General features: G+C 48.7%; 1 protein-coding gene and 1 long non-coding RNA gene across 18 annotated transcripts in view; both read right to left on the bottom strand.

Annotated features, from left to right (window-relative positions):
• Positions 1-4,091: 4,091 nt before the first annotated feature.
• LOC132961620 (uncharacterized) lies at positions 4,092-5,610 on the bottom strand. 10 transcript variants are annotated; one of them, XR_009667961.1, is made up of 7 exons: positions 5,543-5,610; positions 5,312-5,487; positions 5,202-5,234; positions 5,125-5,146; positions 4,718-4,827; positions 4,575-4,673; positions 4,092-4,519 (listed from the first exon to the last, which is right to left on the bottom strand). It is a non-coding gene; the product is annotated as an uncharacterized LOC132961620 (long non-coding RNA). The 10 variants fall into 10 exon arrangements; XR_009667962.1 differs by lacking the exons at positions 4,718-4,827; positions 5,125-5,146; positions 5,202-5,234 and having other exon boundaries at positions 4,575-4,607; positions 5,290-5,487; XR_009667963.1 differs by lacking the exons at positions 5,125-5,146; positions 5,202-5,234; positions 5,312-5,487; positions 5,543-5,610 and having other exon boundaries at positions 4,575-4,607; positions 4,652-4,673; positions 4,718-4,735.
• A 105-nt stretch (positions 5,611-5,715) lies between these two features.
• LOC132961618 (pleckstrin homology domain-containing family A member 1-like) overlaps positions 5,716-17,500 on the bottom strand; it is a 23,448-nt gene continuing 11,663 nt past the window's right edge. For 2 of the 8 annotated variants that reach the window (XM_061033342.1, XM_061033343.1), the window contains exons 9-12: positions 16,171-16,235; positions 16,012-16,075; positions 15,778-15,867; positions 5,716-7,115 (exon numbers count right to left, since the gene is read on the bottom strand). In XM_061033342.1, the coding sequence (XP_060889325.1) occupies positions 6,735-7,115; positions 15,778-15,867; positions 16,012-16,075; positions 16,171-16,235 (600 nt within the window). In that variant the 3' untranslated portion in view covers positions 5,716-6,734. Of the gene's footprint in view, positions 7,116-11,284; positions 11,496-12,386; positions 12,527-12,686; positions 12,761-15,777; positions 15,868-16,011; positions 16,076-16,170; positions 16,236-17,500 lie in introns of those variants that run through there. The other 6 variants (XR_009667952.1, XR_009667953.1, XM_061033344.1 and 3 more) reach the window with 6 other exon arrangements.

Genomic DNA, 17,500 nt, shown 5'->3' with positions numbered 1-17,500 from the left:
CTAAAAAACTTTCCCCTGTGCCTTCTTACTGGTGAAATAATCCTGATCACCACGAGGTTGGGATTGAAATAAAAGAAATATAGACTACCAGACTACAAGTAAGAAAAGTGAAACCATCAGCTTCCTGTCCACTCAGAAATCAACATCAACATAAATATGAAATGAATTATTACATTAATGTAAGATATAACCTACACATAATGTTTTAAACATATAAATGTACAGCAGCACAAAACATTCTTAAGTGAATGAAATATGTTGAATAAAACATCATCTGATAAAAATGTCTCTCATCTTTTTATCTCTTTCATGATCTGTGTCACTTTACGATCATCGTTAATGTTCCTGAACGGTCGGATGAGCGACTCGCTTTAAATGTTGCGGCCGCAAGGAATTGTGGGACGTCATATCTCATCTCCTTTCCTAAAGGATGGTCCGGTGTATCCTAAAGGAGGTTACAAAGGAAGCATTGACCCACCTTTCCTTAACTTTTAGAGAATTCAAACGGCTCTTATCATGGCCGCCACTGAAATGCTTCCGGGGTTAAAGGTGAAGAGGAAAGTGAAAGGAGAGAGGAGGGACAATTCGAACGCACCCTTAGTTTTCTTCTGACTCGATGAAGTTCAGATTAATGGATTCAGGGTTAGGGGTGGAGCGGGGGCGGGGTCAGACTCAACAGGAAGTCGCTCCGTTTGTTTGGTCCAAACGATAAGAATACTGTCGTTTGACACATGATGACGAGTCGACATGAGGCGTCCTCAGACAGAACGCCCCCCCCACGGTCATCCGTAATCTTAGACGCTCCTCTGCCAACGCCATGTTCCCGCACGCCGTGGTCAGGACGTGCTGGTACAAACACATTGATCTTTCCAACAGACGGCGTGATGCCAACTCTCTGTGTTGGAAACATTCGATTGGCGTTCCTGTTACATCATCAGTGACATCACAGGGTTATGTCACCGTGACCTTCAGGGTCCGTCTGCGGCGTCCTACAGCGTGTGGAAACAGTCACATCCATATTCTAGACTCCTCTGGTCCAGTGTTTGAATAACGTGACGGAGCTGGACCACGGACCCCCTCAGGGTTCAGCAGAGTCCAGATCCTGGGTCAGCCAAACCTGCAGGACTTACCGCACCACGTGACGTGTGGCGTGGGGCATGTGGCGTGGGGCGTGGGGCGTGTGGCGTGGGGCGTGTGGCGTGGGGCGTGTGGCGTGTGGCGTGGGGCGTGTTATCAGTCGCTCATTATTCAGTCAAAAAGGAACAACAGCATTTATTTATTCAAAACACAAAGCTTTGCACACAGGTCCGGGTCCAGGTCCATGTCCGGGTCCAGGTCGGTGTCCGGGTCCAGATCCAGACCCGGGTCCAGGTGTTTTCATGACTCTTACTCTTCAGACATCTTTAAGAGTTAAACTTTTTTGACTCTCGAGTTTCTTTAAATCTAATAAAGAAGCTTTTATTTTGAAGGGCTCGTTGTTTGGTTCACTTTTCTGTGTTTTTCTCAGAATGAGCTCACGCTTCGTTTTCTCTGAAGTGGATCATCAGGGGCCGTTTAAGAGACGAGCTCAGAGCCAGCTGCTCGCTCACTCCCATTCGTCTTCTTGGTGTCAAGGGGGCGTGGCTTCACTGAATCTGAATCACAGGGAGGAGAGGGAGGTTATGTAACACGGGGATTTCTGCGGCTCCAGACCACGAGACCACCTGCTGTAACCACACCACAGACAAGAGATCTCACAGAATCTCGCGTGATTAAACGTGACTTCAGAAGAGAAATAAAGATGGTGGCTGAGGGCGTGGCTGAGGGCGTGGTCACTTCAGTTCTAAAATCAAAGACTAAAACTGTCTCAAAGCTTTCCGTTTGTTCGATCTTTAAACTGAACTTTTTACTTTTCCAGCATCAAAGGAACTCTGAAAGAGATTTAGGGAGGGGTCACTTTAAGGACCCGGGTCTGGATCTGGGTCCCCGTGACCCCAGAGTCCGGTTCCTTTGATGCGAGAACACAAACGTACCGTGCTCTGGTACCGTGCCCGAGTCCGCTTCAAGAGGCGGTCTCCGGTATGATTCAGGAGGTGTGAACGCAACCGCGCTCAACGTGGAAGTGGGCCGCGATATGACTTCATTCTAAACGCCTCTAAAACCGCCGTATTCACGCAGCGAGGGCCATGCGGTATAAGTGGCCGTAGAAAGAGGGTCGATGGTTGCCATGGTTACTTACTTCTTTTTACTTCTTGGCAGATTTACAAACCGACTTGCCGCGATCCTGCGGGACGTTAACGTTTGAAATGTGTCATGAAAGAAACACGATGTGTGTTTTTATAACCAATCAGGACCGATGCCTGAGATCACTGATGGAGACGAGGCCAAAAGAGCAACAAGTCCACAGAGAGCGCTTCAACAATGATTCTGTGCTGCATGAGTCACCGTTACCATGACAACGCGTCGTCAAGACAAAACTCATCAGTTACGGTGGAGAAGAGGAGAACGAATCCTGACCCCCCAAAAAAGGAAGAAAGAAGTCAGAGAGGAAGGGAGGGAGGGAGGAAGGAAGGAAGGAAGGAAGGGAGGAAGGAAGGAAGAAAGAAGTCAGAGAGGAAGGGAGGAAGGAAGGGAGGGAGGAAGGAAGAAAGGGATGAAGTGTCATAAAGAGAAGAATCTTTGTTTTGTAATCTGCTGCAGAGGTCTCAGGAGGAACCTCTGAGTTCATCATTCTGTAACGGAGACGTGCAGCGAGCGCAATGACATGATAAATGTCTCTTTACGTTATGTAACTCCTCGAGGTCAGGGACGCACACTCTGCAGCCAGCGTCCAGAAACATGACCTCACCAGAAACGACGGGCTCTCTCTAGAGGCGAAGCTCCACCTGATGAGGAGCAGCGTGAAGAATGGCGTCCTCCAGCCATGAGTCAGAACAGAGGAACAACAGTGACACCCTGTGGACATACACACAAACATCAGCTCCTGACTGAAGGGTTTACTCCCACTAGAGGGCAGCAGAGTCCGCTTCATATTTATTATTTCATGATCGAATACTTTGGTTCAGCTCCTTTCATTTTAAGATGTGAAAAATGTTTGCAGCAGAGGCTGAACTGTGACTGGTGACAGCAGGTGGAACAGAGGTTTTGGAGCCATGTGCCCCCCCCCCCCCCCCCCCCCCCCCCGCCTGAGTTGGATGTGGTTTCTTGGGTCATGTTGTGCTTCAGTGCTTCTTTGGTTTTTATTCATTTTGATTGTTCTTATTTATTTATTAATCCACCACTGAGAGTAGTCCCTCCCTCACACACCTACCTTCTCCTTCCGTCCCCCTGAGAAGAGAAAGAACAACACATACACTCGAGATGATTTCAAATGCTTTTCTATTAACACACAGAGTCAAAGGTCAAACAGCTCGTCATATTCAACACAGGCACTTTACCATCTGATGTCTGACAGGGAACAGCGGTGTGAGGGGGGAAGGGGGTGTTTATAAAAGTCAGTAAACAACATATACATTAAGAGTTATCGTCCTCAAACACGTCTCATCATTGAGAAGAATCACAGGACTAAACAGAGCAAACATCTGCCGACCCTGACGCAGCTTCAAAGTCCAAAAAGAACAAATCAACAGGAAGAGTTTGGTTTCTCCCAACATGTCCGACTCTACAAATCAACAAGAAGAGTTTGGTTTCTCCCAACATGTCCGACTCTACAAGTACATGAATTTCTCAGAGTCCCAGAAGAACAGTGACCACGTGGACGTAAAAATTGCAGCAGGTGAGGTCAGGACAGATGGTGAGGTCAGGACAGCAGGTGAGGTCAGTAAAGCTGGTGAGGTCCAGTGAGGTCAGTACAGCTGGTGAGGTCAAGTGAGGTCAGTACAGCTGGTGAGGTCAGGTGAGGTCACAGGACAGCAGGTTAGGTGAGGTCGGGTGAGGTCAGGACAGCAGGTGAGGTCAGGACAGCTTGTGAGGTCAAGACAGCAGGCGAGGTCAGGACAGCTGGTGAGGTCAGGACAGCAGGTGAGGTCAGGACAGCAGTTGAGGTCAGTTGAGGTCAGAACAGCAAGTGAGGTCAAGACAGCAGGTGAGGTCAGTTGAGGTCAGGACAGCATGTGAGGTCAGGCGAGGTCAGGACAGCAGCTGAGGTCAAGACAGCATGTGAGGTCAGTTGAGGTCAAGACATCATGTGAGGTCAGTTGAGGTCAAGACAGCAGGTGAGGTCAGTTGAGGTCAGGACAGCAGGTGAGGTCAGTTTGTCTAACCGGAGGTATCCCAGCAATGGTTGCTGAGAGGGACCTCTCTGATTGGTGGGTCAGTGGACCAATCAGAGAACCGACAAAGGGTCAATTCACAACAGCTGTCTCTCCGTTTCACAGAACTCAAGCTGCTTCACGAGTCGACCCAACGAGAGCAGCGACTGAGATCATCTACGCTGGTGTGAAGTCTAACAGCTGTTCATTATTAATTATTTCAAAAGTTCATGAGGAATAAAAATAAATCTTACTTTTTAAAACTCAGATTCAGAGATTCATATTCTGACCTGAAGCAGACCTGAAGCCGACCTGAAGCCGACCTGAAGCAGACCTGAAGCCGACCTGAGGCCGACCTGAAGCAGACCTGAGGCCGACCTGAAGCCGACCTGAAGCAGACCTGAGGCCGACCTGAAGCCGACCTGAAGCAGACCTGAGGCCGACCTGAAGCCGACCTAAAGCCGACCTGAAGCCGACCTGAAGCAGACCTGAGGCCGACCTGAAGCCGACCTGAAGCAGACCTGAGGCCGACCTGAAGCCGACCTGAAGCCGACCTGAAGCCGACCTGAAGCAGACCTGAGGCCGACCTGAAGCAGACCTGAAGCCGACCTGAAGCCGACCTGAAGCAGACCTGAAGCCGACCTGAGGCGGACCTGAAGCCGACCTGAAGCCGACCTGAAGCCGACCTGAAGCAGACCTGAAGCCGACCTGAAGCAGACCTGAAGCCGACCTGAAGCAGACCTGAGGCCGACCTGAAGCAGACCTGAAGCAGACCTGAAGCCGACCTGAAGCAGACCTGAAGCAGACCTGAAGCAGACCTGAGGCCGACCTGAAGCAGACCTGAAGCAGACCTGAAGCCTACCTGAAGCCGACCTGAAGCAGACCTGAAGCCGACCTGAGGCCGACCTGAGGCCGACCTGAAGCAGACCTGAGGCCGACCTGAGGCCGACCTGAGGCAGACCTGAAGCCGACCTGAAGCCGACCTGAAGCAGACCTGAGGCCGACCTGAGGCAGACCTGAAGCAGACCTGAAGCAGACCTGAGGCAGACCTGAAGCAGACCTGAAGCAGACCTGAGGCCGACCTGAGGCCGACCTGAAGCAGACCTGAAGCAGACCTGAGGCCGACCTGAGGCAGACCTGAAGCAGACCTGAGGCCGACCTGAGGCCGACCTGAGGCAGACCTGAAGCAGACCTGAAGCAGACCAGAAGCAGACCTGAGGCCGACCTGAGGCCGACCTGAAGCAGACCTGAAGCAGACCTGAGGCAGACCTGAAGCAGACCTGAGGCAGACCTGAAGCAGACCTGAAGCAGACCTGAAGCTGGTCAGGACTGAAAGGTTTCTAACAGTAATAAGGATTATCTCAAACGGAGGAGCTGGATTATTCAGTCTCTTAGCCGAGTCAAACACAGACATCAGAAAGTCAAACAGCTCATGAAATCTGCCTGAACATCAAAACAATAAAGAACAACACGTTTACAACATGGCGTTGTTTGTCTGCATCGAGTCTTCATTAAAAATGTCCAGGAAGACGAACGTGAGACTTTGTGCACAAATACAAAGAAAAGGTCCAAAGAAGATTAGAAGAAGGATCATCAGGCTGGGCAGGTAGGGTGTGTGTGTGTGTGTGTGTGTGTGTGTGTGTCCTGTGTCTGTGTGTGTGTGTGTGTGTGTGTGTGTGTGTGTGTGTGTGTGTGTGTCCTGTGTGTGTGTGTGTGTGTGTGTGTCCTGTGTGTGTGTGTGTGTGTCCTGTGTCCTGTGTCTGTGTGTGTGTGTGTCCTGTGTGTGTGTGTGTGTGTGTGTGTGTGTCCTGTGTGTGTGTGTGTGTGTGTGTGTGTGTGTGTCCTGTGTGTGTGTGTCCTGTGTGTGTGTGTCCTGTGTGTGTGTGTGTGTGTGTGTGTCCTGTGTCTGTGTGTGTGTGTGTGTCCTGTGTGTGTGTGTGTGTGTGTGTCCTCTGTGTGTGTGTGTGTGTGTGTCCTGTGTCTGTGTGTGTGTGTGTGTCCTGTGTGTGTGTGTGTGTCCTGTGTCTGTCCTGTGTGTGTGTGTCCTGTGTGTGTGTGTGTGTCCTGTGTGTGTGTGTGTGTGTGTGTGTCTGTGTGTGTGTGTGTGTGTCTGTGTGTGTGTGTGTGTGTGTGTGTGTATGTGTGTGTGTGTGTCTGTGTGTGTGTGTGTGTGTCTGTGTGTGTGTGTGTGTGTGTCCTGTGTGTGTATGTGTGTGTGTGTGTCTGTGTGTGTGTGTGTGTGTCTGTGTCTGTGTCTGTGTGTGTGCGTGTGTGTGTGTGTGTGTGTGTGTCCTGTGTGTCTGTGTCTGTGTGTGTGTGTGTGTCCTGTGTGTGTGTGTGTGTGTCCTGTGTGTCTGTGTCTGTGTGTGTGTGTGTGTCCTGTGTCTGTGTGTGTGTGTCTGTGTGTGTCTGTGTCTGTGTGTGTGTGTGTGTGTGTGTGTGTGTGTGTCCTGTGTGTCTGTGTCTGTGTGTCCTGTGTGTGTGTGTGTGTGTGATTGTTCATCATCAAATCAGAGTTATCTGAATGTCAGACGTTTCAGTGGTGCGACTGTTAAGCTCCTCATCGCCACCGACAGACGACAGCTGGGCGATTTCACTGCGTCGTTTCCACGGCGACTCACTCTCCTCCTTTACTTTGATGTTTGCACCGTCTCCTGCAGCGACAGCCGAGATCGAGCTGAAGGAAGGGGCAACATCACCGACTGGACGCCACTCAGCCTCCATGGGAGCAGGCCCAGGAAGTTCTCCTGGTGCGGGTCCAGAGTGAGGCTCATGGCCCGCTGAGGGGGGGTTGGAGGAGGACTGGGGGAGGTGGGGGTCCTCACAGAGGGGGTAGTAAAAGATGGAGCCTGATGAGGAGGAGGGAGAAGAGGGGTCACTGCGCTCCTGCAGAGACAAAGGGAGAAGAGAGAGAGAGCGAGTGAAAGAGAGACGAGAGAGAGAGAGGGAGGATGGATGGTTGGATGAATGAGTGATGGATGATGGATGAATGAGTGATGAATGAGTGATGGATGAATGAGTGATGGATGAATGAGTGATGAATGAGTGATGAATGAGTGATGGATGAATGATGGATGAATGAGTGATGGATGAGTGATGGATGAATTATGGATGAATGAGTGATGAATGAGTGATGGATGAATGATGGATGGATGAATGAGTGATGGATGAATGATGGATGAATGAGTGATGGATGAATGAGTGATGAATGAGTGATAGATTAATGAGTGATGAATGAGTGATGATGAATGAGTGATGAATGAGTGATGGATGAATTATGGATGAATGAGTGATGAATGAGTGATGGATGAATGATGGATGAATGAGTGATGAATGAGTGATGGATGAATGAGTGATGTATGAATGAGTGATGTATGAATGATGGATGTATGAGTGATGGATGAATGAGTGATGGATGAGTGATGGATGGATGAGTGATGGATGAATGATGGATGAATGAATGATGGATGAATGAGTGATGAATGATGGATGAATGAATGGTTGGATGAATGACGGATGAATGAGTGATGGGTGAATGATGGATGAATGAATGATGGATGAATGATGGATGAATGAGTGATGGATGAATGATGGATGAATGAGTGATGGATGAATGAGTGATGGATGAGTGATGGATGAATGAGTGATGGATGAATGATGGATGACTGATGGATGAATGAATGATGGATGAATGAGTGATGATGAATGAGTGATGAATGAGTGATGGATGAATGGTTGGATGAATGATGGATGTATGAATGATGGATGAATGATGGATGAATGAATGATGGATGAATGAGTGATGGATGAATGAGTGATGAATGAGTGATGGATGAATGAGTGATGGATGAATGATGGATGAATGAATGATGGATGTATGAGTGATGAATGATGGATGAATGAATGATGGACGAATGAGTGATGAATGAGTGATGGATGAATGAGTGATGAACGAGTGATGGATGAATGAGTGATGTATGAATGGTTGGATGAGTGATGAATGAATGATGGATGAATGAGTGATGGATGAATGGTTGGATGAATGAATGATGGATGAATGAGTGATGAATGAATGATGGATGAATGAGTGATGGATGAATGAGTAATGGATGAGTGATGGATGAATGGTTGGATGAATGAATGATGGATGAATGAGTGATGAATGAGTGATGGATGAATGAGTAATGAATGAGTGATGGATGAATGGTTGGATGAATGATGGATGTATGAGTGATGGATGAATGAGTGATGAATGAGTGATGGATGAATGGTTGGATGAATGATGGATGTATGAGTGAAGGATGAATGATGGATGAGTGATGGATGAATGAATGTTGGATGAATGAGTGATGGATGAGTGATGGATGAATGAGTGATGGATGAATGAGTGATGAATGAGTGATGGATGAATGGTTGGATGAATGATGGATGAATGAGTGATGATGAATGAGTGATGGATGAATGAGTGATGGATGAATGAGTGATGAATGAGTGATGGATGTATGAGTGATGGATGAATGATGCATGAGTGATGGATGAATGATGATGAATGAATGATGAATGAATGAGTGATGAATGAGTGATGGATGAATGAGTGATGTATGAATGGTTGGATGAGTGATGGATGAGCGATGGATGAATGAGTGATGGATGAACGATGGATGACTGAATGATGAATGAATGAGTGATGAATGAGTGATGTATGAATGGTTGGATGAATGATGGATGAATGAGTGATGGATGAGTGATGGATGAATGATGGATGAATGAGTGATGAATGAATGATGGATGAATGAGTGATGGATGAATGAGTGATGAATGAATGATGGATGAATGAGTGATGGATGAGTGATGGATGAATGGTTGGATGAATGATGGATGTATGAGTGATGGATGCATCAGTGATGGATGAATGAGTGATGAATGAGTGATGGATGAATGATGGATGTATGAGTGATGGATGAATGATGGATGAGTGATGGATGAATGATGGATGAATGAATGATGATGAATAAGTGATGGATGAGTGATGGATGAATGAGTGATGGATGAATGGTTGGATGAATGATGGATGAATGATGAATGGTTGGATGAATGATGGATGAATGAGTGATGGATGAATGCTGGATGAATGAGTGATGGATGAATGAATGAGTGATGAATGAATGATGAATGATGGATGAATGATGGATGAATGAGTGATGGATGAATGATGGATGAATGAGTGATGGATGAATGAGTGATGAATGAATGATGGATGAATGATGGATGAATGAGTGATGGATGAATGGTGGATGAATGAATGAGTGATGAATGAGTGATGAATGAATGATGGATGAATGAGTGATGGATGAATGATGAATGAGTGATGAATGAATGATGGATGAATGATGGATGAATGAGTGATGAATGAGTGATGAATGAATGATGGATGAATGAGTGATGAATGAGTGATGAATGAGTGATGATGAGTGATGGATGAATGAGTGATGGATGAATGAGTGATGAATGAGTGATGGATGAATGGTTGGATGAATGATGGATGAATGAGTGATGATGAATGAGTGATGAATGAGAGATCGATGAATGAGTGATGGATGTATGAGTGATGGATGAATGATGCATGAGTGATGGATGAATGATGATGAATGAATGATGAATGAATGAGTGATGAATGAGTGATGGATGAATGAGTGATGTATGAATGGTTGGATGAGTGATGGATGAGCGATGGATGAATGAGTGATGGATGAACGATGGATGACTGAATGATGAATGAATGAGTGATGAATGAGTGATGTATGAATGGTTGGATGAATGAGTGATGAATGAATGATGGATGAATGAGTGATGGATGAGTGATGGATGAATGGTTGGATGAATGAATGATGGATGAATGAGTGATGAATGAATGATGGATGAATGAGTGATGGATGAATGAGTGATGAATGAGTGATGGATGAATGGTTGGATGAATGATGGATGTATGAGTGATGGATGCATCAGTGATGGATGAATGAGTGATGAATGAGTGATGGATGAATGATTGGATGAATGATGGATGTATGAGTGATGGATGAATGAATGATGATGAATAAGTGATGAATGAGTGATGGATGAATGGTTGGATGAATGATGGATGAATGATGAATGGTTGGATGAATGATGGATGAATGAGTGATGGATGAATGCTGGATGAATGAGTGATGGATGAATGATGGATGATGGATGAATGAGTGATGGATGAATGATGGATGAATGAATGAGTGATGAATGAATGATGAATGATGGATGAATGATGGATGAATGAGTGATGGATGAATGATGGATGAATGAGTGATGGATGAATGAGTGATGAATGAATGATGGATGAATGATGGATGAATGAGTGATGGATGAATGGTGGATGAATGAATGAGTGATGAATGAGTGATGAATGAATGATGGATGAATGAGTGATGGATGAATGATGAATGAGTGATGAATGAATGATGGATGAATGAGTGATGAATGAGTGATGAATGAATGATGGATGAATGAGTGATGAATGAGTGATGAATGAATGATGGATGAATGAGTGATGGATGAATGATGAATGAGTGATGGATGAATGATGGATGAATGAGTGATGGATGAATGATGAATGAGTGATGGATGAATGATGAATGAGTGATGAATTGAACTCAGCGATGGGGGCTGTAGTGTTATGAGAGGAGAAAGGTGGGTCGGGGCGGGGGAGGGGGTGGGGGTGGGGTTAAGTCCTGACCTCTTATTGGTCAGACGAGCTGCAGGTCATCAAATGGAGTTAAAGTCGCCGTCTTCATGTTTTTCAAGTAAAAAAGAGAATTTAATATTTGAGTTATAGAGATCGCTGTCTTCTACTCTGTGACCAGCAGGGGGCGACAGCGCTACTCTCTTTATTCCCTCAGTAAACATAAAGAGTCTGAAGTCTTCTTTAACAGTTCATTTAGTAAATACTTCCTCTACACTCAGCTATGACCTCACACTAACAGGTGGGACCTGCTCATCATGATTCCAGGTAAAGGAACATTTACCTGCAGGCTTCGTTGCTGGGACACGGGGAGCATTGTGAGTGGAACACACGGGTGCTCATGCAGGTACAAAGGAGGAGCAGGGCGGGATCAAACAGCTGATAAGGAAGCAGAGAGGCCGCGTGATTGGACGATGAGCTGCAGGCGAGGGGCAGGAAGTAGGCAGCAGGGCTCATTTGGGGAAGGTTAGTGTGTCACTGTCACACCTCACTCTCTGGAACACACACACACACACACACACACACACACACACACACACACACACACACACACACACACACACACACACACACACACACACACACACACACACACACACACACACACACACACACACACACACACACACACACACACACACACACACACACACACACACACACACACAGAGTTAGCAGGAAAGCAAAGGAGAAGCTCATGATGACTTCTGGTCCTGCCGGAGTCAGGGGAGCTGAAAATGTTAAAAAGAAGTGAATAATGACACACGACAAAGAAAGAGCTGAGGAGACGAGGAGACGAGGAGGAAACGTTCAGATATGATTGTCGATGTTCTGAGAATGAAAAGGAACTTTTAGTCCGACTGTGAGGTCGAAGGGTTAAAGTCAAAACAACGTGTGTAAAGATATTGAGATGATAACGACACAGGGAGGTTTGGATCTAAATCTATAAGGTGATGATGATGATGGAAGACAAGATGGAGGACGAGGAGGCTGCAGACAAACACTCAGATATCAAAGATCTGAGTGACAGACCGTTAAAGTTCCTGATCCAGATTCTACATCCTGATTTATTATGAGATGATTAATGCATCAAAAGCAGGATACGATCATACAGGGAGATGAAGAACCAGGTTTCTCTGAGTCCAGATAACACCAGAACTTGAAGATGATCAGAACCAGGAGAAAGACTCGGGTCCATGTAAACACACTCAGTAAGAACTGGATCTAATAAATCTGGATCAGTCGACAGGTGGGACAGAAACTACAGAGTCCTAAAAGATCCAGTTCAGCCAAAGACTTCATAAGAAGAGGACATCACCTCCAGGTTTCAAAAGTGAAGCTGAAGCTGTAATGACCAGCAGGGGGCGCCTCACTTCTTTGTTTACTTTCTTATCTGGCTGCCAATCCAAGATGGCCGACATGCAGAAGTGGAAGCTTTATGAGTGAGAAACAGAAACAGGATGTAGCTTTGGCTTTACCCACTTCTGATCCTGGTTTATGATTCTGTCAGTTTCTAAGAGGAGGACTAAAGAAAAGTACAGACTCAAACTCTGTTCCTCCACACAGTGTCTGCACATTAAACTAAGAGACGAGGTCCTGCAGGGTGCTGTTAGAAGCTTGGGGAGTTAGAGGCTGGTGGTTAAGAGGGGGGGGGGGGGTTTGGGGAGAGGTCATGGGTCACATACGTGCTGCATTCACCACTGCAGAATGGCGTATACCTCTGTATACAAGGGCTGGACAGCCTTCTGGACTGACGGATCTGAAAACAACAGTTTACAGTTACAGTCATGAGAAGAACAGCACACGGCAAGGAGGAGCAGGAGGAGGAGGAGAAGCAGGAGGAGGACGAGGAGCAGGAGGAGGACGAGGAGTAGGAGGAGGAGCAGGAGGAGGAGGAGGAGAAGCAGGAGGAAGAGGACGAGGAGCAGGAGGAGGAGCAGGAGGAGGAGGAGGAGAAGCAGGAGGAAGAGGACGAGGAGCAGGAGGAGGAGCAGGAGGAGGAGGAGGAGAAGCAGGAGGAAGAGGACGAGGAGCAGGAGGAGGAGCAGGAGGAAGAGGAGGAGGACGAGGAGCAGGAGGAGGACGAGGAGTAGGAGGAGGAGCAGGAGGAGGAGGAGGAGAAGCAGGAGGAGGAGGAGCAGGATGAGGACGAGGAGGAGGAGGAGGAGCAGGAGGACAAGGAGCAGGAGGAGGAGGACGAGGACGAGGAGGAGGAGGAGGAGGAGGAGCAGGAGGACAAGGAGCAGGAGGAGGAGGACGAGGAGGAGGAGGACGAGGAGGAGCAGGAGGAGGAGCAGGAGGAGCAGCGGGAGGACTAGGAGGAGCAGGAGGAGGAGCAGGAGGAGCAGCGGGAGGACGAGGAGTAGCAGGAGGAGGAGCAGGAGGAGGAGGACGAGGAGCAGGAGGAGGACAAGGAGGAGGAGGAAGAGGAGGAGGAGCAGGAGGGGGACGAGGAGCAGGAGGAGGAGCAGGAGGACGAAGAGGAGCAGGAGGACGAGGAGGAGCAGGAGGAGGAGCAGCGGGAGGATGAGGAGGAGCAGGAGGAGGAGGAGCAGCAGGAGGAGGAGGAGCAGGAGGAGGACGAGGAGCAGCAGGAGGAGGAGGAGCAGGAGGACGAGGAGGAGGAGCAGGAGGAGGACGAGGAGCAGCAGGAGGACGAGCAGGAGGACGAGGAGGAGCAGGAGGAGGAGCAGGAGGAGGACGAGGAGCAGGAGGAGCAGCGGGAGGACGAGGAGGAGCAGGAGGAGGAGGAGCAACAGGAGGAGGAGCAGCAGGAGGACGAGGAGGAGGAGGAAGAGGAGGAGGAGCAGGAGGACGAGGAGGAGGAGGAGGAGCAGCGGGAGGACGAGGAGGAGCAGGAGGAGGAGCAGGAGGACGAGGAGGAGGAGCAGGAGGACGAGGAGCAGGAGGAGCAGGAGGAGGACAAGGAGGAGCAGGAGGACAAGGAGCAGGAGGACGAGGAGGAAGAGGAGCAGGAGGAGCAGGAGGAGGACGAGGAGCAGGAGGAGGACGAGGAGTAGGAGGAGGAGCAGGAGGAGGAGGAGGAGAAGCAGGAGGAGGAGGAGGAGAAGCAGGAGGAGGAGGAGAAGCAGGAGGAGGACGAGGAGCAGGAGGAGGACGAGGAGTAGGAGGAGGAGCAGGAGGAGGAGGAGGAGAAGCAGGAGGAGGAGGAGCAGGATGAGGACGAGGAGGAGGAGGAGGAGCAGGAGGACAAGGAGCAGGAGGAGGAGGACGAGGACGAGGAGGAGGAGGAGGAGCAGGAGGACAAGGAGCAGGAGGAGGAGGACGAGGAGGAGGAGGACGAGGAGGAGCAGGAGGAGGAGCAGGAGGAGCAGCGGGAGGACTAGGAGGAGCAGGAGGAGGAGCAGGAGGAGCAGCGGGAGGACGAGGAGTAGCAGGAGGAGGAGCAGGAGGAGGAGGACGAGGAGCAGGAGGAGGACAAGGAGGAGGAGGAAGAGGAGGAGGAGCAGGAGGGGGACGAGGAGCAGGAGGAGGAGCAGGAGGACGAAGAGGAGCAGGAGGACGAGGAGGAGCAGGAGGAGGAGCAGCGGGAGGATGAGGAGGAGCAGGAGGAGGAGGAGCAGCAGGAGGAGGAGGAGCAGGAGGAGGACGAGGAGCAGCAGGAGGAGGAGGAGCAGGAGGACGAGGAGGAGGAGCAGGAGGAGGACGAGGAGCAGCAGGAGGACGAGCAGGAGGACGAGGAGGAGCAGGAGGAGGAGCAGGAGGAGGACGAGGAGCAGGAGGAGCAGCGGGAGGACGAGGAGGAGCAGGAGGAGGAGGAGCAACAGGAGGAGGAGCAGCAGGAGGACGAGGAGGAGGAGGAAGAGGAGGAGGAGCAGGAGGACGAGGAGGAGGAGGAGGAGCAGTGGGAGGACGAGGAGGAGCAGGAGGAGGAGCAGGAGGACGAGGAGGAGGAGCAGGAGGACGAGGAGCAGGAGGAGCAGGAGGAGGACAAGGAGGAGCAGGAGGACAAGGAGCAGGAGGACGAGGAGGAAGAGGAGCAGGAGGAGCAGGAGGACGAGGAGCAGCGGGAGGAGGACGAGGAGGAGGAAGAGCAGGAGGACGAGGAGGAGAGGATTCTTTCCCTTACAACTGATAAGAGTCTGACTGGTTTGTCTGACTGGTTTGTCTGACTGGTTTGTCTGACTGGTTTGTCTGCCTGGTTTGTCTGACTGGTTTGTCTGCCTGGTTTGTCTGACTGGTTTGTCTGACTGGTTTGTCTGACTGGTTTGTCTGACTGGTTTGTCTGCCTGGTTTGTCTGACTGGTTTGTCTGACTGGTTTATGTAGCAGCTGAGATGCTGACAGCAGCAGTTTCATCATCAGGTCACAAAGACATGAAGAAGTCTGATTATTCTCACCACTAAAACATCGTCCTTATAAACACTGAGCCCAAAACGAAGCTTTACCTGGTCAAGTATGGACTGCTCTGTCACAACAGACCTTTACCAAAATCATTTATGATCTAAAGTCGCTTTTCTTACCTTTTGATTTTTGTTACTTTTGTTTTCAATCGTGTCGTTTGTAAAGAAACAGAGAGAGAAAGTGTGTGTGTGTGTGTGTGTGTGTGTGTGTGTGTGTGTGTGTGTGTCATCATCCATCAGACACATTATCTACTGACCATGATGAATATTTATACAGAGCTGTTTTATCATCTAAAAATATCAGAATAAAACTACATCATTGGATCAGTTATAAATCCCTGCAGTAACGGTCTCTGACACCAGGGGGAGTATGACACCTACAGTGTTAGCTTAGCATCTGACATGACACCTACAGTGTTAGCTGAGCGTCCGGGGCCGCGCTGAGCCACGATGGCACCTGAGATGGCTTTAATCCAGCTGTGCATGTCCTCTGGACTGTCAGCCTAAAGAGGAAAACCAAGAGAGGAGAGAGAGAGAGAGAGATTAAAGATGAAGAGTTTACAGAAACAGGGTTGTGTTCAAACACACTTTAACAGGTAAAGGTATTCAAGACTCTGAAACATATCCCATAATCCACTTCCTGTTACCTGTATGTAGAAGGTTCTGGAGCTGGTGACCATTTCAAACAGGTTGTCTCTCATCATCAGCTCACTGCAGGATACAGAGACAAGAGAAGCAGTGATTGAATCATCAGTGCTGCAGAAGGCAGAATGAAGCTAAGCATGCTAACAGGAGCGCTCACACACCTCTGTTTGCACTCTTGAACTTTGTGAATCTCCTTTAAGGGGATGACTCTCAGGGCCTCCCTCTCCTGAAGAAAAAGAGAAAACATGCAGAAGCATTGTTAAAGTTCATTCAGTCTTCACTCATATAATCATCAGATGATCCAGCTTTCTCTCATTTTGTTCTGTACCCTGATTGGTTGTTCTCATTATTACAGCTAGGTGGACACGGGGCTTCATTAAGAATTCTGAAGAACTCTTCATTTGTTTTTCTTTAAAAATGGTAAAATTTAAAATTATTTTAAATGACCAACACACACACACACACACACACACACACAGGGTGTGTTCATGAAGTGCTCAGACAGGCTGTTGTAAGAACTCGCTCATCCGTCCACAGGTGGACCGTATGAGGAAGTATTCAGGACGCATGGCGCAGCGTGTAGAGACACACAACTATGTCTGGGCAAAACAAGTCTCACTCTGCACACACATACAGAGACACACACACATTCCTACAGTCTTCTTGTTGTTCTCTTTCATAGTCGGCTGGTTGTGCTCATGATGAAGTGAGTCGAGAGTCATTGTGCAAACATAGACTGTAGTCACATGGAGCTCAGTGAAGCATCCGGCGTACGCCTCAATGTAACCTGACATCTGACTTAGAGCTGAAACTTAAAGTTACACCCTGTGACCACGGTTTGAGTTACATCTGGTGGGACTCTTACAGCACTGGGCCTCCGATGCACTAGTCTCCTGGTGCACTAGTCTCCCGATGCTCTAGTGTGCACTAGTCTCCTGATTCACTTGTGTGCACTAGTCTCCCGATGCACTAGTCTCCTGATTCACTTGTGTGCACTAGTCTCCCGATGCACTAGTCTCGTGATTCACTTGTGTGCACTAGTTTCCTGATGCACTAGTCTCCTGATTCACTTGTGTGCACTAGTCTCCTGATGCACTAGTCTCCTGATTCACTTGTGTGCACTAGTCTCCCGATGCACTAGTCTCCCGATTCACTTGTGTGCACTAGTCTCCCGATGCACTAGTCTCCTGATTCACTTGTGTGCACTAGTCTCCCGATGCACTAGTCTCCTGATTCACTTGTGTGCACTAGTTTCCTGATGCACTAGAGTGCACTATTATCCTGATGAACTAATGTGCACTGGTCTCCTGATGCACTAGTCTGCAATAGTCTCCTGATTCACTAGTGTGCACTATTCTCCTGATACACTAGTCTCCTGATTACCTTGTGTGCACTAGTCTCCTGATTCACTAGTGTGCACTAGTCTCCTGATTCACTAGTGTGCACTGGTCTCCTGATTCACTTGTCTCCTGATTCACTAGTCTCCCGATT

Source organism: Labrus mixtus, unplaced genomic scaffold (genome assembly GCF_963584025.1).
Source record: "Labrus mixtus unplaced genomic scaffold, fLabMix1.1 SCAFFOLD_165, whole genome shotgun sequence".
NCBI lineage: Eukaryota > Metazoa > Chordata > Actinopteri > Labriformes > Labridae > Labrus > Labrus mixtus.
The sequence above is the reverse complement of the archived record's forward strand: the minus strand, read 5'-3'. Positions and strand labels throughout refer to the sequence as shown.